The sequence below is a fragment of the Astyanax mexicanus genome, chromosome 22 (genome assembly GCF_023375975.1).
Source record: "Astyanax mexicanus isolate ESR-SI-001 chromosome 22, AstMex3_surface, whole genome shotgun sequence".
Taxonomy (NCBI): domain Eukaryota; kingdom Metazoa; phylum Chordata; class Actinopteri; order Characiformes; family Acestrorhamphidae; genus Astyanax; species Astyanax mexicanus.
Genome location: NC_064429.1, coordinates 21,677,021 through 21,702,707, shown reverse-complemented (window position 1 = coordinate 21,702,707; position 25,687 = coordinate 21,677,021). Strand labels below are relative to the sequence as shown.

The 25,687-nt window shown below is 36.7% G+C and overlaps 1 protein-coding gene across 1 annotated transcript; it reads right to left on the bottom strand.

Moving 5' to 3' along the window:
* Positions 1–22,301: 22,301 nt before the first annotated feature.
* Positions 22,302–24,974, bottom strand: LOC111191755 (cytochrome c oxidase subunit 7C, mitochondrial). The gene is made up of 3 exons (XM_022667580.2): positions 24,807–24,974; positions 23,071–23,208; positions 22,302–22,391 (listed from the first exon to the last, which is right to left on the bottom strand). Exons 1-2 carry the CDS (start codon positions 24,879–24,881, stop codon positions 23,092–23,094), a joined length of 192 nt encoding a protein of 63 aa, XP_022523301.1. The 5' UTR covers positions 24,882–24,974; the 3' UTR covers positions 22,302–22,391; positions 23,071–23,091.
* Positions 24,975–25,687: the final 713 nt, after the last annotated feature.

The following is a 25,687-nucleotide window of genomic DNA, read 5'->3' as shown; positions in this document are numbered from 1 at the left end:
AGATGTGTCCAAACTTCTGGAGTGGAGAGTAAACAGCTGGTCTGAAGTACATGCTTAGGTCGAGCAGGTGAAAAAAGACCAGATGGTTTGCTTTTGCTGTTGTTTTTTTCAGCTATAGCTGCACAGCTGCACCAAGAGATGTGTGGGTATAAGAGTGAAGTACGTAGCACATGCGTAAAAGCAAAAAAAAAAAGACGCATGAATTGCAATTTGACCATTCACATTCATGTCGCATGTCCATAGATCTGACACATATCTTATTTAGGACCACATATGATCTGATTTGAAATAATTGGATTTGGCACGTTCACACTGCCATGAAAAAAATAGATCTGAGCCACACTGAGCAAAAAATCAGATTTAATCACTTTAGCCTGGTAATTTGATCGTAGCCTTAGAGTCTTTTTGTGGTCGCTTGTGAAAAAGACTCAGGGTCTAATCAGACGACACTTGTAATTATTCACATATCGGCCTGTAATTAATATTTCACTGGAATTTTTTAGATTTACTGTAGCTTAATTTAGTTTAATAATGTAACTTATCTGAAGTCCAACTGATATAGTGAGTTAGTGGTGTGCCAGCCAGAACAGAGAAAAAACCCTTTATAATAAAGATGACATTTTTTTTTCACTTTTTGTAGAAAGACACTAAACTGTTCCTTTTAATTACCGTAATAATATCATAAAAAGCTTTAATGTGCATGTACGCCTGATTAAATCAGCTTATAGGATGATCTGTCTTTGCAACAATATGGGGCTTAAGGTGATTTATTACGGAACTGTCAGACAGAAAAGAAAAGTGTCAAAATCCGACACATATTTACAGCGTCTGCTCCGCCATTTCACAGTGCTGTAAAAATCTCCCTCCCGCTTTTTGTTCTGGCAGCGATCTGTGCCTGTCACTTCATAATTCATCAGTGGGGTTTTTCACATTCAATGCAGTATTACTCAACTGTCACGTTCCTATTATTCCCTGTTTTTGTGGAGCGTGCAGTGCCAGCACCAGCCTTTACAACGGCCCTGTTTTCTCCATTACTGATTCAGTAAATGTTCTCCATTTCCCAGTCGTTCCTTTAGCAGAAGAAACAGAGTGAGCAGGGCTCGCCCTCCTCCCTTAGCTTTCATCATGAATTTCATTCGTCTCTTTTTGTCCTCTTGTTTCAATGCGACTGCCCGTCATTGACACAAAATTAAAGGAACACTTCTGTGTTTTTACAGATTACAACAGACAATAATTTCAACACTTGCCTCTCAAAACTACATTTTTTATTCTCAGTTTGCCTTCAATACCTTACATTCAACACATAGTTTAGATTAGGCTGTATTCACTACGCTTTTACTCTTTTGCAATGTGACCTACAGAATGTCCAACATTTGTCTGAACAGTTCACACTTCTAAACTGACGTACAGCTCTGGAAAAAAATAAGAGACCACTTAAAAATGATGAGTTTCTTTGATTTATTTTAAGAGATTAGCAGCACTTTTGGTTTAAACCAGGCGTTTCATTCTTGACCCTATAATATAGAAAAAAATACTAAAATTAAAAGGTTTGATAATAGGAATTTTTTTTTTTTGAGTTCTGGAAAATGTCATCGCTGTCCCACAAAAACATTGTTTCTCTATTTTTCACACTATTATAAGGTGCACTATCAATAAACGTATCAATTACTCACCTCTGAATAGCGAAAGTGCTAGTTCTTAGCATTGTTAGTGGCTAATGCTGCTCCAGCAGTTAGCAGCAGGCTACAGGCCAATAATACTCACCTCTGAACAACAAAAGAGCTAGCACATAGCATGGCTAGCACTTAGCGGCTAATGCTTATGCTGCTCCAGCAGTGCTAGCTAGGGATAGCAGCAGGCTACAGGCCAATAATACTCACCTCTGAACAGCAAAAGAGCTAGCTAGCACTTAGCACGTTAGCAGCTAATGCTACTCCAGCAGTGCTACCCAGGGTAAGCAACAGGCTACAGGCGAATAATACTCACCTCTGAATGCCAACAGAGCTAGAGCTTAGCATGGAAAGTGCTTAGCAGCTAATGAACTTAGAAATTAACTAATACAAATGCTACAAAATAATCTTGAATCAAATCTTTTTACATTGACATTGAGAAGGTTTTTTCCTTCCTTGGAAATTGCTATTTTGGACGTTTTTGCTTGAAAGTAATATCTTAATTGTACCTATGTATAAAAGCTAATGTTAATTGTGCAAAAAAAAAAAAAAGAGTTGCTGCTGGACTGATAATAGTCCACCAACCAGATATATCCAGCTACAAGTGTCCGGTGACAATCTACAATCTTAAGCAGCTGCTGATGTAGTGTCTAATAGAGTCAACAGTAAAGGAACACAGTGTTTAAAAACTCCAGCAGCACTGCTGTGTCTGATTCACTCATATACTATAAATGTGTAGCTGTAGATTAGGATGAAAAGTGGCAGAATGTTCCTTTAAATGAAAACTACTCCACTCACACACACATCAAGGCAAGAGCAACAATGTCCTTACAACACAACGAGCCTTCTCAAGTACCCTCTAGCTGTAAGGAGGTGATTAGTGATTATGTTGGGGCTTTTTCAGTTACAACCTTTCCATACCTTTCCGTCAATTTCTCTCCAATTATAGAGAATGTCAAGGAGACCCGGAGTATGTGTGCCGGCGGACGGCTCTTGTGAATGAAACAGCGGCTGTGAGGGAAACAGGAACGGGGTGAAGTGTTGGAGTCTTATGTATAAGTGGTGATGAAGTGGAGCTGAAGTAAGGAGAGGCCTTTCATCCTCCAGTACAATAGATGCTCCAGTTTTTAGGCTTCACTGGAGAGTCATTTGTTCGGGAAAGTTAGGACAACTTTACCGCTGTATGCCTAGTGGCTGAACACTCGTGCAAAACCAGCCAGTCGGATTCCAAAAAAATAAAAGATTAAAGCAGGAGAGCAGCCAGACTGTGACTGCTTTAGGTTAGGTCTGCTTTCGGCTCAACTATTCTATTCCTTTTGGTCAGAAAGAAAAAGAAAAAACCCAAACCATCATTATGTGAAAGGAAAACAGCCACAGTGTGATTGTGGTAATGATTGAATTTCCATGTGACGGCTGAAACGAAGTTCCATGATAGAATTTGAGACAAAATTCTGCTGTTCAGCTCTTTCAACATAAATCTAAAGCTTTTGGCCAAACTAATATGGACACATTTGGAATAAAGCAGCATTTTTCCACCGGCTCTGATCTCCTGTCTAGACAGAAATGGTCAGCAGAAATAATTGACCACCAAAAATGCATCTTTTTCAATTCTCTTGAAGAGGGATAAATGTTATTTTAACATTGTAGCTGACCATGTTCCATAATGAGAATTAATACATGTGCATATATGAACATATATCAAAAATAAAACTTAATTTCAGTGGTTTTTCATTATTTTAAATCTTCTGCATTGTAGATTAAAAATTAGAAGAAAAAAGATCCAAATTATGAAGCACAACTCAGAGAATTATTTAGTGAACCAAAATTATTTTAAATATGTTTTTTTTCTTCAAAGTAGGCACCTCTTGCTGTAAAATGTCGAGAATTCCTTAAGTTCAGTCGAAAATATAACAGATATAAAGAAATTCCAAAAATATATATATTTGTATTATTTTATTTTATTTTGTCACGCCTCTCCCGAATTCATATAAATCTGCCTCATGATAAATAGTTCTTAGTTTTTAGTTTATAAAAGTTAAAAAAAACAAGGTAGAATAAAAAGAAATAGTAAAAACACCTAATCACCTCTTTGTGTAGTAAATGTTATATAAAGTGGCTGAAGCTCTAACTGCATGGTCAGTTGTATTAAATATGTACACTGTGAGCTATTATGTACTTTTGGTTGTGATATAGCTACTGGAGAATTAGTTTTATCTACGGTTATATATATTATATATATATATATATATTATATATATATATATATATATATATATATATATATATATATGGGGATATACAACGGACAGTTGACGAAGAGTTGAGGTGCACATTGAATTCTGCCGTGATTTGGCAGCCGTGGTTTTATGTTTTTTGGATACAATCCGGGTTAGCACCCAAACTTGACCCTTTCAGACATCTTCCTCTTGCGTCCACAGTTAATCCTGTTAGATGTGGTTCGTCCTTCTTGGTAGTATGCTGACATTACCCTGGATACGGTGGCTCTTAATACATCAAAAAGACTTGCTGTCTTGATCACAGATGCACCAGCAAGACGTGCACCAACAATTTGAAATCTGGTATGTCACCCATAATGTGACATATTGCAATATTTTGAGCAAAACTATATAAAAAAAATGAATGTGTATTGAATCTGAACAGCATTGCATTGAATATTGGGAAATAATTAAATGTGAAATATTTGTTCGATTTCTGTTTTATACTGTTTTATAGAAAAAAGAAGCGGACGATTATAGACACAGATTTACTGTTTACCTCTTTAAAAATACAAGTTGAAAAAGCTAGTTTAACATTTACATCTGCTAAGCTAAAAAAACTGGCTGCATTTCTGAATACATTTCAGCTACATATTGCTGCAGCGTTCTCTGTCTGTATACTGTACAGTTATGGAGGTTGTAAATATTCAGTCTGAATGATAATAAAATCTAATTTTACTGTGAAAACTCTAATGTATGGTGGAAAGTAAAACTTTCAGGCTCCTCATTTCAGAACATATAAAGTTTTAAATAAAGAAGGAAACGGGCAGATAGGCGCAAGCTGAGCTGAGTCTCCACTGAAAGGTCAGAACTAGCCAATAAATCCTGAACATCCCCAGAGCTCGCTTTCACCTCAGCGTCTCCGTGGAGGATAGCATCATTATAAAGACAAGTGTCTGTCTGTCTCTCCACAGGCTCACAAATTGTGTCTGAGCGCCGGCGACGATTTGTGCGAGGGCGTCTTTTTTCCTTTCTCTTTTTTTTCCCCCACTAGGCATAGGATGTTTGTCACCATTTGAAACGCCACAGGTAGAAACCAACAGGTGGAATCTCAGCGGCGTCAGAAGCTAAGTCTCTCATGTTTGGTAACCTTTTGTCTGCAGACACTGGAAGTGAATACAGAACATCTAGCTCCCTCTGAAGTGTTAATATTAACATTATTGGAGAATGATATTACTGTATTTTTCATACTATAAGGCAGACTTAAAATCCTTTAATTTTCCCAAAAAATGAATTTTACCAGTCAGTTTGTAAGGAGCAGTAAAGCCACTCCACTGAAGTGCAGCTTTATACAGGAGTTTCGGTGAAGTTTCTCCAGCACCAAGGTTGGAGCAGTATTAGTATTAGCTGCTAACTGCAGCGCTAGATCTTTTCCCATTCAGAGGTGAGTAAATCTGACTGTTGTCTGCATTTTTACCGTGTTCAAACAAGCTACGTGGAAAACAAACCGCTAGCTGATAGTTCCTCAGTGTAGCGCTGAAGCTTACTAGCGCTGCTATAATTATTGGACATCTAAGCTTACTGTAAATAAACAGAAGTGCTTTACCCACCCAAAATAAACAATTTTATTTTATTTTTACACAAAAATCTGTGTAGATTAACATCCAGTGCTCGTTTGACTTTGAAATTTTTTATTTTTTTTTAATAATTACAGATTTTTTTACCTTAGCGGTGAGACCGGCTGAATTAGAAGGGAAACATGGCGACATCCTTGTTCCTTACTACTATAATCCAGTGCACCTTATGTATGAAAATAGACCAGAAAATAGACCTTCATTGATAGTGCAATTTAAAACATGGTGCACCTTATATTCCGTAAAAAAACATATATACAATTATCGGCCATAACATTACAACCATAGATAAGTAAACATAGGGTGTAGCTAACCCCTTAAAGTAAAAGTTGGGTTTTTGTTGTTTTTGATACAAAAGTTTAAAAGCGTCTCATGAGCTAAAAATCATTTTTAAAAGCATATCATTATACATAATTTTAAGTAAAAATATAATTCACACCATTCAAATAGAATAATTTTAATCCTATTTAAATTAGGCCAGATAATTCAGATTACAGCTTTGGAAATAATGTTGGGTAAAAATATGTAAAAATAATCTGTTGGATTGTTATCTTCTTACCTGCTGAAAAGTTGTTTAAAACAAACTAAATAATAATAATAATATTATTAATAATAACAAAACCATAATGACATTTTAAAAACATTCCAACAACTGTAATTAACAGCAATAATATTGTAATATATTTTACATATATAATATTGTACTAATATGGTAATAACATTGTTTTTAACATATTTTTAACAACATGGTAATACCACACTGTGAAACAGCTACAATAGCATGATTGTAATACACTATAGTAACAATTTCAATAAGAGTAATAACATTAAAATAACAACATAACAACTGTAATAATAAAATTGTAATAACACTGTAGTAACATGATTGTAAAACCATTGTTATTTCTATATTTTGAGACTGTATGAGTGTAAAAAAAAAAGGGAATATTGCCCCACCATATGTGTTTTCTTCACACTTCACACTCAACTTTTTTATAAATTACTTTTTAGTAAATAATAAGTAAAGCATAATCTGTAATGCCTGTTTTTGAATAGTCACTTTAGCATTCTTTAATATAATATAAATGTTTGAAGGTTTAAAGATTTAGTTTGTAAATTTAGTTGTACTTTGTGAGGAGCTGCTTCTGCACTAAGAGAGAAATCCAGACCCTGCATTCAGGAGCAATATGGCACCTTATTGTAATCCGAATGTATATTTCATGAGGACGAGAAAGTCACATTCAGTTCCTCGGGAGTGGTTTAGGGCTTACAGTGTTTTCCTTCCACGGGGAAACGAAAAACTGGCGAGATTCTTTACAACATGAGCTTCTCCTACAAAGCTTCTCCACTAAGCTATTATCCACAGCAGAGAGAGGTGTTACATTATTGAAACACTGTCTTGTAACAGTTCTTAAATCGAGGCTGGCTCCTTGTCATGAATAATGACATGCAAGCGTTAAAGTTCCATGAGTTTTCATTTTTGGCTCCAGTTTCCATTATGTCGGTTATTAACGTCTAAATGAGATGGAGGGAGTGGGGGAAAGTGTTACAGTGAGGCACTCGAGCAATCTTATGTAAGCACTGACACTCTCTCTCTTTTTCTCTCTCTCTCTCTCTTTCTTTCTCTCTCTCTCTTTTATATATACACACATACACACACTCTCTCTCCTGCTTTCACCTCTTCTGAAGAGTGGGTCCCAAGAGACCCGATGCTAATTGAGAACCTGCAAGATAAGATGGAGTCAGAGGCTGCTGAAGAGGGAGGTGCTTTCACACTTCATCTCCTGCTCTGACAATGTGTTCTATCCAGTCAGCATATTTACAGGTCTGGTGTCATAAACAGATTGCGAGAATGACAAACAGAAAGAGAGAGAGAGAGAGAGAGTCATTGGAGTCACTGCAGATACCCTTGAATGTTCAAGTTTAGAAAGTCTAGTCTGCTCAAGCTGAAGATGTAGACGCTGAAATATAACAACAATCAACACCTCGTTTAGTGGATCAGATGCAGCAGCAGTGCTGCTGGAGTTCTTAAACAACACTGTGTTCAACTTACCTTGTAGATAAAGTGAAGACAGAGACAGAAGCACTGAATCAGTTTGTGTTGGTCACCCTGTAGTCCTTCATCGGTGATCACAGGACACTGCCTACAGGATGCTATTTACAGGACACTACCCATAGGATACTGCCCACAGGACACTACCTATAGGACACTTCTCACAGGATGCTACCGGCAGGATGCTCCCCACAAGATGCTGCCTACAGGACTACAGGACACTGCCCACAGGATGCTGCCTACAGTATGCTGCCCACTGGACTCTGCCCACAGTATGCTGCCTACAGGAAGTTGCCTACACAATGTTACCTACAGGATACTGCCCAAAGTATGCTGCTCACAGGACACTGCAAAAAAAAAAAAAAAAATCATAAAATGTGATCTTTGAAATGTCATCACTTAAATCAAGGGTGTTGACAAATATAATATGTCTAAAATAATTACACAAAACAAGCTCTTGTGTTAATGACCTGTGATAAATAACAGTCTTGTGGTGGTCCTGATGAGAGCCAGTTTCATCATAACAGTTTTGTTGGTCTTTGTGACTGTGCCTAGGCCTTCTTTGCTGCATGGAGGTGCTTGCTTATGACTACACACTGACGGTGAGTGTCGGAAACACACATTTGCTTAATATGCAAATAGATAGTACCAGCAGCCAATAGAAAAGAAGTTGCCAATGACAATACTGTATATTAAACTCAGTTATTATTATATTTTGAGATCCCATTTAAATATATAAAACATTCGCAAATTACCTAATATATTTAAGTAAAAACAAACTAGGGGGTTTATAGAGTAGAATACATTATGTGAATATATGAAAATATATGAAATTATATATCTAAAAAAGATATGTGACATGACAAATTCATTATATAAATGGTCTGTTTTTTTGGAGATTATACACATGTTCTACATATGAACAGTACAGGTTGGGGTGAATGATTTGCTCTGAAACTTCAAAACTCTTTCAGTTCAAATTGTCAGTTTTCCAATAAAGGACGGCCTCATTAATTTATGAGTTCTCTCAGTGTTTGAAAATGAGAGTTATCAACAACAAATGGCTAAAGCTGTTTATTATTGCTTCTGCTTCTATTGCTTGAGGGGAATTTAATGCTACATTAACTTTATAGAGCTGCATCATAGTTCAAAATCATTAAATGCTCGTATATAATTATCATATCGATTTTTAATGGCTGTGCTTTATTTTTAACTAGTGCCGACATCCGAGCGTGGGGTTACGGAGGAGACCGGCAGACTCTGCACTCGGGCTGTGTGACTGGTTCTAATGAGCTTCATTTGTGACCTTAATGCACTGGCCACCATCGACGATCACACTGATGATGTGGGATGTGAGGTGGCTACTTGACACAATGCATTATTTACAATATTTTATCACTTATTATTATAGAATCTGATGGGAAAATGAAGACTAGTTTAAAAGTTTTCCATGATTGTGTTCAGTTTGGTAAATTTATAGTTTGACTAATAAACATACATGATACCTGCTGAATAAGGTTACTCTTAAAAAGCCGCTATGGACCAATGACTGTTCCTCAATTTTCTAAAATAACAATGTGTTATATTAAGATTGTGGAAAGTTTCAAAGCATACCATCTCCTCTGCAGTCCTAATACACAAAACACAATTCAAATGCAACCCTTTCACATGAAATCAGTAATTGATAACTGCAGAAAATCAGATTTTATAATTTGTCAACATGGTTACATGGATTTAGTAATCCAATAAATGCAAATGTAATCTGGTCAACGTGGTTACATTTATTAGGTAATCTGATAACGGCAGAAAATCAGATTTTATCAGAAATCTGGTCAATGTGGTTATATTTATTTAGTAACTCAATAAACTGCTGAAAATCTAATTTTGTCAGTAATCTGAAAACAGACAACAGAATGTGATCAGAAATGTGTTACCAAGATTTTATTTTGTTGAGAAGGATCATTTATGAAAAAGCAAAAGACTAAATATGTATTTGTGCTAAGAAATCTGATTATTGAGCTAAAATATGTCCTAAAATATATTATATAAAATAAAATGTTTTCTTTTATTACTCCTATTTTGGTGAACTATAGGTGAACCGTCAACCTTGCACTGTGCAGCTCAGCTTAATTTAGGGCGCATTCATGTGTCTTTGCTATTGTAACAATGGAAAAAGAACAGCTTGCGTCACTCAAATTGTGCAAAGGGCATGAATTAATTATCTTAATTAATTATGAGTGTTTTTGGGCGTAACATAAAATGAACCTATCAGCATGTAACTTGCTCCACATTTCTTTTCAGAGCCAGGTGTGCTCTGACTTTGGCGGATTGATATTTTAACAGCGCAGGGTTGTGTAACCCTTTAGAGGCAGGATGCAAAAGCAAGTTGGTTGTATTTTCCATTAAAAAAACAACAACAACAAAGAACAAAAACTGAGACAATGAAACTAACATTAAGAGTAAACAACAAAAGACTTAAACAAAGGACTAACAAGGTTTAACAAAGAAGCAAAAAGTAACAAAGAAAGAAACAAACTAAAGTAAATAAACCTGAAAATTACACATACACAGCAGAGCTGTGGCTCAAACTAACAGCAATCAAACATTACAGCAGGGTTTAATGCGACAGGGTAAAATGAAGAGACTGAGGGTCAAACACAAAGCTTGACAAAGAACACAGGAACATATGGGATATATATATATATATATATATATATATTTTTTTTTTTTTTATTTTTTTTTAACTGGGGAACAGGAAACACCTGGTGCAGGAAGCGAGGGGGCGGGGTAACAAACAAGACAGGTGAGAACACTAATGACTGGATGAGCTTAGGACAGAGACAGGGAGGGAGGAGACAAGCAGGACAGGGGTTACAAAGACATACAAAGGCTAAGAAAGGTGTGACAGTTGCCAAGATAGTAACGAACGTCTGACTGATGACTGACTGTTGTCATGGTTTTAATTAGTCAGTAGCGCACCTGTGTTTTCCATTGCCAAGATAGCAATACACCAGAAATGTGCCTGAACACACCTCAATTCCAGACCACCAGACCCATCAGTGTAGATTTATTAGTAAGCTACATTTACTCTTTGCTATTTAAATAGCACATACAGAAGGCGTAAAAATAGCTGCTACTCTTTGTGGAATCATACTGGTCACACCATACCATAATCATATCTCTATCCACTCCTTTACTATATAGATTTTTTAATTATCTTTATATATTTCCTGTAATTGTTTTTGTATATATAGATTTATTATTATTATTTGTTAATATATTTTTTCCTGACCTGTTTCTCTGTCCTTTCCTCTGTACTGCTGTAACATTGTAAATTGTACAATTTTTCACCATTGTGGGATTAATAAAGGCAATCTTTATCTTTATCTTGTTAATACAAAAAGAAAGTCACATGACATATTTTTTTGAGTTTTTATTTGGTAAGTTAATACCAATCATCCATTACTGAGTCCCATGCCACCTGGGAAAGGCTCTCCCTTGTGTCCTCGTACTTTTCATGCCTTATGAAAAAGGGCTTCACAGGCACGGAGGTGGAAAGGACCCGTGGTTTTGTCCTTCGTCCCAGAAAGGAAGCTGGTACGTCTTTGTTGATGATTGGCTCCTCAAGCTGCCTTTTCCCCTCACTGCTCTTTGCTGGCTGGCTGTCGTCCACACTGTCCTGAAGGGGGAGGTCCTCTGGGCTTGAGACAGTCTCAGACTGAGCACACTGTCTATCTTCAGAACAGGAAGACAGGTCATCGACGACACTCAGCTCTGGAAGCTCTACAACAGACACTGGAGTGTCTTCAGCCTGAGGATCCTCTATTGTGGTGGATGGTACCTCAAGCTGGCTTTTCCCCTCACTGCTCTTTGCTGGCTGGCTGTCGTCCACACTCATGGGCGTGGTAGTGGGGGGAAAAGTGGACCTGACTACCCAGGGCCCGAGTAGGGAGAGGGGCCCATGAAAATCCTGATTTTATTTTCGCTCACTTTCCTTTGTTTACTGGCATGGATAGGGGCCCATTAACATAGAGGGTGTACAGGGCCCAGAATTTGCTGCTACGCCCCTGTCCACACTGGCCTGAAGGGGGAGCTCCTCTGGGCTTGAGACAGTCTCAGACTGAGCACACTGTCTATCTTCAGAACAGGAAGACAGGTCATCGACGACACTCAGCTCTGGAAGCTCTACAACAGACACTGGAGTGTCTTCAGCCTGAGGATCCTCTATTGTGGTGGATGGTACCTCAAGCTGGCTTTTCCCCTCACTGCTCTTTGCTGGCTGGCTGTCGTCCACACTCATGGGCGTGGTAGTGGGGGGAAAAGTGGACCTGACTACCCAGGGCCCGAGTAGGGAGAGGGGCCCATGAAAATCCTGATTTTTTTTTCGCTCACTTTCCTTTGTTTACTGGCATGGATAGGGGCCCATTAACATAGAGGGTGTACAGGGCCCAGAATTTGCTGCTACGCCCCTGTCCACACTGGCCTGAAGGGGGAGCTCCTCTGGGCTTGAGACAGTCTCAGACTGAGCACACTGTCTATCTTCAGAACAGGAAGACAGGTCATCGACGACACTCAGCTCTGGAAGCTCTACAGCAGACACTGGAGTGTCTTCAGCCTGAGGATCCTCTATTGTGGTGGATGGTACCTCAAGCTGACTTTTCCCCTCACTGCTTTCTGCTGGCTGACTGTCGCCCGCACAGTCCTGAAGGGGGAGCTCCTCTGGGCTTGACTGAGCACACCGTCCATCTTCAGAAGAAGAAGAAAGGTCATCAATTACTTTGAGCTCTGGAAGCTCTATAGCAGACACTGGAGTGTCTTCAGCCTGAGGATCCTCTATGATGATGATTGGCTTCTCAAGCTGCATTTCCTCCTCACAGTCCAGAAGGGGGAGCTCCCCCGGGCTTGAGAGAGGTGCTTTAGTCTCAGACTGAGCACACAGCTCTTCTCCACTAGAGCAAGAAAGCTCATCCTCCTTCTCCTCACTGTCCTGGTTGGTACCTGGAGTTTTCTTCCGGGAGCTATACCACCACCAGCAGCAGCCGGCGACGGCCAGCACACCTGGAACGATTAACGCTTTCAGCATCTGCACCATGTCTAGTTGTCTGTAGCTATGGGTAGCACTATTCTTTCGAACTGCTCTCTCCAACACCGAACATTCAACAGACCAACAACTCCAGCGTGCAGCTATTTATGCATTCTGTCGGAATGCTGGTTCAGAATCACACTCAGCCAATCGAATTGCTGATGACATCAGCACCTTTAGAACACTCGTACGAACATTCTACAGCAGCGCAGCCTACATACCCAGTAATATTGTGTCTAAACCCAAACACAATACAATACCAATACCCAATACACAATACACAATACAAAACCCAATCAATACCCATTCAAGCCCTGTATACTATGTATAAAAAAATATATATATATATATACATATATATACATATATATATGTATATATATGTATATATATATATATATATATATATATATATATATATATATATATATATATATACATATATATATATACATATGTAAAACATGCAGTTGTGCCAAATCTCTTGGAAGGACATGCCCAATATGCAAATAGTGTGATTAACATTGCTCCATAGATCCCAATCAAATAAAGGGTCAAACTGAGCATGTGCAGAGTAGTTGGCATGGCCTCAACTAGGCTTCAACTACAATTAGTCATTTTTGTCAACACAGATTATTTATTTGGACCAACTTTTAACAAGAAACTTAATAAAGTTGGGGTGATTAGTTTGCTATATTTAGGGTGCAATTCAATATTTCTCATTCAGCTGACTTAAAAATCACATTAAGCAGAACAATTTTAAGTTTTGTTTTTTACAGTGCAGTTTGAGAGGTGTAAGATAGCAATTAGCATCACACAATGTACTACCTTGTGCAGGGTATAAGATAGGTCCCTTTGTGTTTGTGCAATGTCACAGAAACCACAAATTTTACACACTGTATATTTTACTATTTAGCATTGCACAAGAAATTAATAGAAAAAATATATTTTTGTTTTTAAAAATTGTAGGTCATGTTCCCTTTAAGACATTCTTCCTTTCTTCTCATCTAGCAATCACAACAATTCCAGGGCTTCACAGCACTGACATGTCAGCCATAACTCATGACTCATGATGTGTTTTCATAATCCGTACAAAAGACTTGCTAAGTAGACAGTCTGCAGAATGAGGCGAGGCTCATGTACTTTTCATAAGTTGTCGCTGCTCTGTTGTTGTAACTTGGTCGGCTTCCAAAAAAGCGCGTGCCATCGCGCCTAATTGGTCTTCACGTAGCGGGTAGACAACTTGAAATCTGGGGTACTTGCGTCCCTTTGGAAAAGTCCAGGACGGAGACTCTGTAATTGGGGCAATTTTGTCTCCGTAACTGGTTCGGCATTCTCTTCTCCGAGCGCCATTCTTTGATGTGACTCGTGTGATCGTGACTTGCGAGGAAGAAATTATGCTCCAGTCATTTTCTCGGCATGGGTCTCCTGGAGCACGGAGGAGAATGATGTTATTTCCAAATGAAATGTTCTTCAGAAAATATGAGCCCAATTTGCCATGCTACAGTAATGTAAGGCAGATTCAGGCAGGCTTAATGGAAGACAGCAACTCAATCAAATGTAATCCAGGTGGAAGAGACGTTCTTGAGAGGCGACGGCGAGTCTGAAAGGCAATTTCAGACCTCAATTAACTACAGTAAAATACTACAAGATTACAGCCGTATGCAAATGTTTGGATAGGCCTGTTTAAAACGGACATTTGTTTGTATTGTTTATTTTTGCAACCAGTATGCACAATACTTTTTGGGGGACTTATGGATGAGTTCTGGTTGGCTGACAATTTTTTAGCATTTGTGGTACATCTGCTAATGTTGGATTAGCAATTTAGACCATAGACAAGGACAACTGTATAACTGGACAAAGCTTCGTCTCTCAAAAGTGAAGCCACCACAGTTCGGGCGCTCCCTGCTGTTTGGTTGCAGAAAGCTGTGTAACTCCACCCATTCCCATAGGTTTCAATGGCAAAACAGACAACTTTCAATTACGTTTTTCTCCAATATACTGTAATTCTACCTAAATGAATGGGAACGGCGACACAGCGTCCATCTTTTTTACAGTCTCTGATTTAGACCATTAATTTAAGGCTGCCTTCACACAGGTTGGTTAACTTTGGAATTAATTTTTCCGTTGATGACAGCAATCCGTCCAGACCCTGAGGCAGCAAAGCAGCCCAAACCATGATGCCCCCTCCACCATGTTTTACAGTTGGGATGAGGTTTTGATGATGCTGTGCTGTGCCTTTTTTTCTCCACACATAGAATTGTGTTTTCCCTCCAAACAACTACATTTTGGTTTCATCTGTCCACAGTATATTTTGCCAGTAGTGCTGCGGAACATCCAGGTGCTCTTTTGCAAACTTCAAACGTGCAGCAATATATATTTAAATATATTTTTTTGGACAGCAGTGGCTTCCTCTGTGGTATCTTCCTATGAAGAACTCCATTCTCGTTTAACGTTTTTCTTATTGTAGATTTGTCAACAAAACTGTTAGCATGTGCCAGAGATTTCTGTAAGTCTTTAGCCAACACTCTAGGATTCTTCCTCCCCTCATTGATCATTCTGCGCTGTGCTCTTGCAATCATCTTTACAGGACGACCACACCTCGGAAGAGTAGGAACAGTGCTAAACATCAAGGCTTTTAGAGATACTAAGGCTTTTAGTAACCCTTTCCAGCTTTATGCAAGTCAACAATTCTTGAACGCAGATCTTCTGAGAGCTCTTTTGTGCGGGACATGATTCACACCAAGCAATGCTTTTTAAGAACAGCAAACTCAAAACTGGTGTGTTTTTATTTTATAGGGCAGGGCAGCTTTAATCTACACATCCAGTATCATCACATCCTGGCTCCAATTAGCTCTTAGAAGAGTCATTAGCCTAGGGGGTTTACATACTTTTCCCACCCTCACTGTGAATGTTAACATGTTGTGTTCAAAAGAAACATGCATGCATATATATTTTTGTGTGGTGTTAGTTTAAGCAGACTGTGTTTGTCTATTGTTGTGACTTGAGATGAAGATCAGAACACATTTAATGACCAATTTATGCAGAAATCCAAGTAATTCCAAAAGGTTCACATACCTTTTTTTCTTGCGACTGTAGGTGTCATATTATGTGAATTTTATGCCTTGGGCCCAAACACACTAGAATTGCTACTGGTTAAATGCTGGTTTTCAAATACCTAAATCATAGAAAAACCCTGGTTCTAATTATTATTCAGTAAACTGATGACTTAGAGTTTTAACTGGACTGTACAACGTGTTTTGTTCATATGCCTGAGCAAGTATAAATATTAGATTTGCCAGTATAAAACACGAGTGGGCAAGTTACCTCCAAGACTTGAAAAGTCCTCATCAGCATTCAGCTTTGTACTAATTAGCTCGAGTTTAGCTCATTAGATCTGAGGCAGCATTCTGTGCTCATCAGACATAAAATCCCAGCATTTTCCTTTGGCTGTTTTTGGATAAACACAGCATGTTTTCAAATGTTTTCCTCTGAGTGCTGCTAAATGTTTGTGTTGCTGATTTTTCAGCTTCTTTACATTGCATTTTCACCTAAAACAGTACTTTTCAGATTGTGACTCAGTCTGTGACCACTGGTGATACTCAAAACCTCCCTGGGTAGTGTGCCAAAGGAACTCAAAAATATTAAGATAAGGATTAAACTCTATCTAAAGTTTTCACCTGTAATTTTCTGCATGAAATTATATTTTATGTAGTGGTGTCAATCGATTAAAAAATATAAACTGATTAATCACGACAATATTCTGTGATTAACTGTGATTAAGCGCACATGTTCTAATTATGATGCAGGTTTTAATAGTGGACATAAAAATGTAATAAAGCAATGAATGTAAGAAATGTATAATTTAATTATATTTATATTAGTGGTGTCAATTTAAAATACCAGTATATACAGCTGTGGTTCTTGATTTACCAAATCGAAAACCTCTGGAATATAATCAAGAGGAAGATGGATGATCACAAGCCATCAAACCAAACTGATCTGCTTGAATTTTTGCACCAGGAGTGGCATAAAGGCTTTCACATTTGGGTGAAAGCTCAGCAGCTTGTTATTTCAGTCATTTCTCATTTTCTGCAAATAAATGCTCTAAATGACAGTAATTTTATTTGGAATTTGGGAGAAATCTGTCCGTAGTTTATGGAATAAAACAACAATGTTCATTTTAATCAAATATATACCTATAAATAGCAAAATCAGAGAAACTGATTCAGAAACTGATGTGGTCTGAGCTGTACTTGTATGTTCGAGGGGAAATAAACCAACATTGGGCAATGAAATAAAGAATGCATGACAAACTGGAAAGAGGATTTGTTTTTACTTTATTGAAAAAATCTCAGCTTAGTTGTAAGGATTTTTAAAATAGAATTTAATTTACAAGCAAATTGCAAAATAAATCCACGTGTTGAGTGGGGGCAGGGCTTAGTTTACTTAGTTTATTACTTATAAATACTGTAGTATCAATATTAACATAAGTTCCATAGGTCCTATATTAAAACCATGTGGGATGCCACATGATAAATATTCATTCATATTAACCCAGGGTTTACTATGCTACAATCTTGTTTCATGCTTTCATGCTGAGGAGTCTCAGTAAACATAGTGCACTGTAAAAAAAAAAAAAAATTATACAGTAAAATACAGTAGGAGTGCAGACCTCTAGTTCTTAGACCCGAGCATTTTCATTTTACTTGAATTTGGAGTTGTTTGTCGCATTTTGAGACAATTTGAAACCTGATTTAAGGGTCCAGATCGTTCACACTAAGACACATCTGAACAAACCTAATGGTGGTTTGGACATCTTGTGTGGATCCAATTAGAAATCAGAATTTATGTGGTTTCTACCTGTACAGACCATCAAAAACAATCCTGATTTGGGTATTGGATATGTAAAAAAAAATCAGATTAGGGCACTTTTTGATGACTAAGGAACTACATTCCCCCGAATATGAATTTGTTTTCCTTATGTAAACAAACTTACGACCATCTCTATTATCAAAGCCCACCTGACTTTACATTTCTCTTTTTCCCAGAGACGTTCCCAGACTGTTTCTCAGACTTTACTCAGCAGAGTAGCCTCTCACCTCACTACTGTTATATCCCCCGCCAAACTGATGCCTGATTGAGAGCTGGAGCTTCTACTGCACAATCGCCGGCCTAGCATGAGTTCATCACAGCCTACAGTCGTCAAAAGAAGCGTGTGGGAACTGCAATCAAAGACCCAGGAGAAGTTTGACAAAGGAAGGAGAGCACATTCTCTGAAAGGAGTCAGGGTGTATTGACCTCGCCCCTCAAGGCAAACTTCAATCCGCTTGACGAATTCCGTCCTCAGCGCCTTGGCAAGCCCAAAAGCAACTTGGCCCTCAGACATTTCAATTAAGTGATGGCTCACGATGGCATGCCAGTCAGTTGAAAAGTTAGCCAGCTCCCATGCCTCCATGCCCTGAAGTGAATCCTGACAGTGACTCTTTGTAGGTGTCATATATATTCTCTTCACGTCCTGTTACGGAGACGTGCCGGATCCATACACTCAGACAAGGTGCCAAAACAGTTTTTTTTTTCTTAAATCTAGACAGTGTATCCAGTATTTATCATTTTGGGATCTTTGTAAGATTTGTAACCTCAGGCAGAGAGAGGTTCATGGAACAGGTACTATGCACAGGTATTATCATCTGCCATTGGAAGAAGACATGAAAATGCTTTAAACATGTGGAAAACAACTATCATTTGAACACTTTTAAGTGTATATGATTTAATCATAATAAAAAAAAGCTTTATCCTTACAGTTCACATGCCCTAATAAAGAAAATGACAAAGAACTTTTTAAATAAATCAATTAAGACTTTTTAAAGAAAATATTCAAGAAGAACGTTCAGAAAAGCCCTATCCGGTTGGGATTAGTTTCTCAGGGGGTCCTAGGGTAATTTTCTCTTTTATGGGGGTCCTCTGTGATTTTATTCCCATCCGGACGACCATATGCATGTTTTTCTCAGACGTCCTCTGATTTTTGGAGAATTATATTTAACAACATTTTTATGGACTTTTCAGGGTTTTACTGGGCTTACCAATAAATGTGTTTTTAAATAAGATCTTATGTATGTTTGAAACGTTTTCAATGCTTAAAAAGAACCTTCAAATAGGAATTTAAGAATTAAGGTGTCAAGTAATGTAGCACAAATACTTTGTTGCCTTCCTTAAGAAGAAACTTTGGTCATCTACACTTTACAAGAGTCATTTTTATTTCTTCTTCTTACATTTTCACACAATTATCTGAACTTTCTACTCCCTAGATGTAAAAAAAATAGTCTCTTTACTCCTATTTCACTTTAGCTTTTTTCATTTGTTCCCAAGACTTATCCAATTATTATATCAATATTCTCTGCCAGGTAATGGTTCAATTAGGATAATTTACTCGTTTTTCATAAAAAATACATGTTCAAATGTTTTTCATGGCTTTACTACTTTATTACTTTTGAAAGACCAACATATAAAACAATAATTTTACATAACATTGCAGTTTAGTTTTCGTTTTTGCAGGGGGTGATTGCAAATTTGAGATGAACCATTTTCATATTATATGTTGATAACACTAATTAAGGCAAGCAGAATTTCATACTGAAAAAATACTTTTTTTCTACATCTTTAAACTTTAAAACGGGTCAAATTGACCTGGAACATCACAGGAGGGTTAAAATGTTAATAATGAAAAATGTTCTAATTTTTAACAATGAGAATAAAAACAAGTTGAAATGAAAAGGGAGAAAGGAGACTGTTTTCACAATTTATGGAATAGAAAGTTCAGATAATTGTGTAAAATGTAGGAAGTAGAAGTAGAAATTACTCTAGTAAAGTGTAGATAACCAAAGTTTCTACTTAAGGAACGAAACAAAGTATTTGTACTGCATTACTTGACACATTAATTCTTAAAAATCCTTGTTTAAAGACTTTGTTATTCAATTGTTCATCTGACAGTTGTATTTTATATTGTATTAAAATTCCATGACAAACTTCTTAAAATGACCTGGATTAAAATAGTTTTATATCTACTTCTATTTTTTTTTTTTAAACTCCTCATGTAAATTGTTCTTTTGTAGAGTCAACGTTTTCCATAGCTTTAACAAATTACAAATTAAAACATAACATTTGTGATAGACAGAAGCCCTGCAGCACGGAGAACGAACACTGCTGTTCTAGAAACATGTTGATTTTAACACCAAATTCCCCCTATGAACTGTTACTGCATCTGTACACACGGTTGGCACATTGCCGACACACAATCTACATATTGATTACAAGGCTTCTTCCTCAGGCTACTCTGAAACGGGGCCAGCTCACTTCATATCATCTGAATGGCTGCTGTTGTTCAGCTGATACACAGGTGTTCCTGCCTGACCTCAATGTCCTTCCATCCACAGCGGCCCAAGATTTCATTCAGCCTGAACCTCAGTTCAGTTCAGGCTGTTTTACAAGCTTCCCAAAGGCCTGGAGAGCTTTGTTTCCCTCTAGATTCCTGTTGATAGACTCTTGTTCTTTAACATCAAGACCATAAATCCTCGTTACCTTATTTATGGATGGTTTGAAGACAAGCAAGCAGATGTATCCAACAAGGCAGGCCTTTACATTCTAAATATTACCCTGCCACTTTCACAGGCTCCCTCTCTCCTCGGTTTTGTTGGTGGATATTTATAGCTTCTGGCAGTGGAAGGTTAATTGAACTGAAATGGGTTGTTCACTGGAACTCGACGGCAGAGCCAAAGCGTGAGCAGAGGGGAAAATAATACCCATCTGAAAGACTTTCAGACTCAACAACTGGACTTCTCTTGAAGCATGCTCTGAATTTAAACTGACAGGCCCATTTAAACTCTTTGTGTAGTAATGGTGTGTCTTGTTATGAAACATCTCGTCTCATTTCCGTTACACACAAGCGACGCTGGATAAGTCAAGGACTCGTACATGTTAAACGTAACGTACGTGTCAAGCTGACGCAGCAATGAAAGCTTGGAAAAGACAAATGTAGACTGAACGGGAAGGGATTTTTCACTTAATACTGATTTAAACCTTCTCAGTGCTGCTGCAAAACCATTTAAGAGTGTGAGTGTGTTCAGACCTTCGTTATTAATCCAGTTCAATCTGGCTTCAGTTTGTTTTCAACCTTTGATTGGATAATTGTAAATACACTTCAACAACCCCATCAAAGCCCTTGTAAAAAGGTGATCCCTGCAGTAGTTTCTGTTAATGATGAGAGCAAGCTCTGACCTTGATACAATCCATCCATCCATGCATCATATATACTCCACAAGTTTGAGTTACATGGGTCTCAAAACAAAGTATACTTAAGCATTCAAAGTATGATTCATTTGGGTAAAGAAGACTAATGTGCATTTTCAATTTAATATACTCTATTAAAATACACAATATACTGCCACAGTATATGAAATTTATTTTTTTAAGCATTATGCTTTAAATTATACTTTGTATTGATAGAAAATATATATGGTGGAATTAAATACTGATCAAAGTGCACTTCAGTGTATTTTTTCCAGTAGCATTAAGGTGTACAAAATATGGGCATCAATACACAAAGTAGTACATTTACAATGTACTTCAATGTAATAAAAACGTGTTTAAATCACTAAATACTTAACCCTCCTATTATGTTACAGGTCAAACTGAAGATTTGAAAGTTTGAAGATCTAGGAAAAATCTAGGGGAAAAAAAAGTATGTTTTCAGTATGAAACTTCTTCTGCTTGCCTTAATTAAAGTAATCAACATATATGAAAATGGTTCATCTCACATATTTGCTACCACCAATTGCAATGTTTTGTTTCAATGTTTTGTAAAACTATTGTTTCATATGTTGGTCTTTCAAAAGTAATAAAAAAGTGAAACTTTTCTTTTTTTTATGAAAAACAAGCAAATTATCCTAATTGAACCATTACCTGTTACAGGTGAGGAACACCATTGCACTAAATATTGACTATATTGATAATAATTAGCAATGGAGTGAGTAATAAAATACTGCTTGTTAAGATTTCTTTTAGGACATTTTTGGACAATTAAACATGCAATGGTCAAACTGACCCAGGAACACCATTGCTGTTCCTGAAAAATTAACATAATAGGAGGGTTAAATCTATTTGTAGATTAAAGTTGTATAAAAAAGATCATTCAAAAGCACAATTTAACGCTTTCGTTTTGTGATCAAATATAGCTTAATTACAACTGAAACATACTTAAGTTATTTCAACATAGTACATTTAGTATTTAAGTATGTATTGTAATTTAAAAAGTGCGTACTTTCCATGTAAAAGTATAAATATACTTAAATACACTTTTCTTTTAGAAGGGTAACCTGGTATATGACCCAGATATTTACTACAACTCTAAATGACTGCCAACACTAACACTGCTCCAAAGAAATATGAATTAGTCCAGAACACAGGACCTTCTTCTTGTATTTACTTTCTCGCTCCCGCACTAGACAGCTCTAAGCAATAAGTAGAGAAAACGCTCACTTTTTTTTGTGTTGTTAACAGTTAACGCTTAAAATTGTCCACCAACGCTTTAAATAATATTAACTGTGGCTAATATAACAGTTAGTGATGAAAAAATGAGAAGACACTATATGTAATGTGTCATTTTATTTACAAATAATGTTAAGGGAACCACATCTGAAGAAACGAAGACAGCCGTTTTGGGCGAGAATTCACAACAACCTGTAAAACATAGAAAAAATCACATAGAAGAAAGTAAGACAACAGCATACACATTGCTACACAGTGGCATATACTATACTTGTATTTATGTGTGAGTGACTGACTGCAGATATAAAAACATTGCATAAAAAAAAAAATCATTAAGAAAATACTCCTGCATTGCAAAATATTTAAGTATTACCTAGTATTAATATTTACATATTCAGAAGAAACAAACAAAAAAAAATATAAATAATGTTTATTTAGTAAACAGCAACCTCCCAACATCACCTTCATTTTGTATAAATGACATTAATGGAACAAAAAGTAATGCAACAATAAAAATACGCACAAATAAAGTGAAGCTTATTTAGTGCATGCATATAAATTGCAAGCAGACAAACAATTAACAGCAAATCTAAATCCAAACAAATAAACAGTTTAAAAAAGAAGAAGGTAATAGACTGCTTAAGAATATTGTAAAATTGTAGTGTTTTCAAATATTCAAATTACCGATTTAACATGCCTCATGATGGGCAATTAAACGATCCAATGAAGCGGTCTTAAAAACGAACAATATGCTAATTAAAAAATATATATTTAAAATTTGATCAAAAACACTAGCGATCATAATTTCAAATCATGTCAAATTCACTTTTTAAAACAGTCATACACAACATAAATAAAGCAACACAATTACCTGGCAGGAGATGTAAAAGCTTCACTTCTTCAGGAGCTGGTGCCTGACAACAATGAAGGGGAAGGCGAAGCCACTGCCAAAGAACAGCACCATCATGCCCAGCAGCCTCCACTTGTTCTCTACTGAGAATGGCAGGTTCTGAAAGAGAGAGATCACCAAAAGTTTAATTCTGGAACTAAGCAAATCAGTAAGGAACAGAGTGATACTCTGCTGTGGAAACCAGGGGAAAAGAACTGAACTTAAAGAAGCAAAAGATCTTAAAGTTAAAATAATATATTAGAAATAAATTCTCAAGTTAAAGAAGCAGTCCTTAAGTATTATTTTGTTTAAAAAGCACTGATGTTCCTGAGATGGAAAAAAAAACAAAATATTATAATAAAAATGGTATTAGTGTGCTTCTGCTACCTTTCCTGCTAAGCGACATTCATTTTAAAAACAAGTTTCCACAATGTAACAAATAGTTCACTTAATGTAATAATTGATTGCCTCTGTTAATAAATAATTCCCACAATGTAATAAACTCTAAATTCTCTCTCTCTAAAAAAAAAAAAAGAGATATATATTCTATTTTATTACTCGGGTCATTCTTGTGTGTGTCTGTACACCTGAAACGATTTTAACGATTTTAAACGCCATTTAAGTGAAAATTGGACCAAAGGTCATCTTTAATATTAATAACAGTACTAAATAAGTATGGTTTTATAGCAGTCAGACACTAGGTTGCAAAATATTTACAAACTAGCTAGCTAAAATAACTAGACGAGTGCAATTGTAAGCGGTTTAATTTTCCGACCGTTTTAGACTCAATTAAAAAATAAATAAAACCGGGTGTGTAAAAGGTACACTAAAAACTGTAAAAGTGAATGAAAACTATACTGTACAAAAATAAATTTAGCTTTACACCGTTTATTTTATCTTTTTAAATTGAAGATTAAACTGTCAGAAAACTCAACTGATAAAATGTTACATTGAACTAGCTAGGGTTAACTACCTGTGGTTAAATGACAAGTTCAGCTAGGTTTCTCTGATAACCTTCAAAGCTTCTGTAATAGCCAGTTTAGCTAGCTAGCTATCTAACATATATACACACACTTCAGTCTATTTACTATAAATGTAATACATTTTTATACATACAATAACTCTTAAAGAACGTTGAATATATGTATATCATGCGCAGCTAGCTAGAGAACTTTCATACTTATATTTAGCTAACGTTAGCTAGGTTAGCTCATGCTAACTACCGGGTTGCTTTGAGCTATTTGCAGTGCAGTTATAAGGCATATTTGTAGCATGTTTATTGTACGTATTAAGTCCTAATTACGCCTTTTGGACTTATAATTCTAAAAAAAATAGCTTTCACAGCTTGCAGTGATCAGTCAGTTAGCTAGTTAGCTAACATAGCTTAGCCTAGCCTAGCCTAGCTAGCATTTTAGCTATCCACTTCCTTCACAGCCTTCATCTGCATATATATTTAACTATATGTACAGTACTATTCGTCCAGATATGCTTGAATTATATATAGGTTTTATAATAAGATTATTTTAATTATATTCTCCGTTTTAAGAGAGAATTTTAGCTACAGCTCCTGTTAAAAATCCTGCCTAGTGTGACCTCCAAACAGGCTTCAGAGCGCGCACCCAGGCCTGACAGCCCAAACCGCACAGAACAGCTAAGCTAGTTACAGAACCAGAACCAGCCCCGGCGAGCTGTAACAGCGCTTCGGTAATAAGCCGTACCTTTCCGGGGCCCTCGGCGTAGTGAGAGGAGCGCACCGCGGAGGTGGCGAAGCGGCGAACGGCTTGTCCGAGCATGGTCGGGTCTCTGAGCTAGTCTGCGGCTGTGAGCGGAGCGACCTTGTTGGAGGATGGAGAACAGGCTGATGGGTAGTGCCGCGCCGCCGGTGCTTTATGGGAAATGTAGTTTACTGCAGGTGTCACGTAGCTCCAGTCTGCAGTGGAGTACTCTGAAGGACAGTCAGTGTACAGAGGTTATACTACATATTAGCAGAGGGAGAAAGAGCATTTAAATATAGCTCCAAAAGTACCAGAAAAAATATATATTAAGAGGCTCAAATCGCTCCCCTGATTTAATAGGAAATGTTTTATAAAAAACTTTAGAATTCTCTCAATTTTTTAATAAACAACCCCTTTCAAATGAATGAATAATTATCATAATGAATCATTCTCTCTGTTAATAAATAACCTTGCCAATTTAATAAGCGAATCCCAATAATTTAACAAATAGTTCCCATAATTTAATAAATAGTTCCCTCTGTTAATAAATGATCGTATCCTTTTAATAAATTGGCCTCCTTAATTTAATGAAGTGTTTCCATTTTTTCATTAAAAAAATAGCAATTCAGTAAATTAGTTTAATAAAGAATTGTCTCAATTTATTAAATAATTCCCTCTTTTAATAAATAAACCCCTCAGTTTAATAAATAATTATATTATATAAATAAATCATTTTCTCTGTTAATAAATAACCTTGCCAATTTAATAAGCAATTCCCAATTATTTCACAAATAGTTCCCTTAATTTAATAAATACTTTCCTCAATTAAGTAATGATTTCATTCAATTTAATGAAGTGTTCCATTAAAAAAAAAAAAAAACCTT

Excerpts from the sequence above, each read along its gene's own strand:
- LOC111191755 (XM_022667580.2), bottom strand. The coding sequence starts at position 24,881 with ATGCTCGGACAAGCCGTTCGCCGCTTCGCCACCTCCGCGGTGCGCTCC. Across the intron at positions 23,209-24,806 it reads ACGCCGAGGGCCCCGGAAAG|AACCTGCCATTCTCAGTAGA; the intron begins GTACGGCTTATT and ends TCTCTCTTTCAG.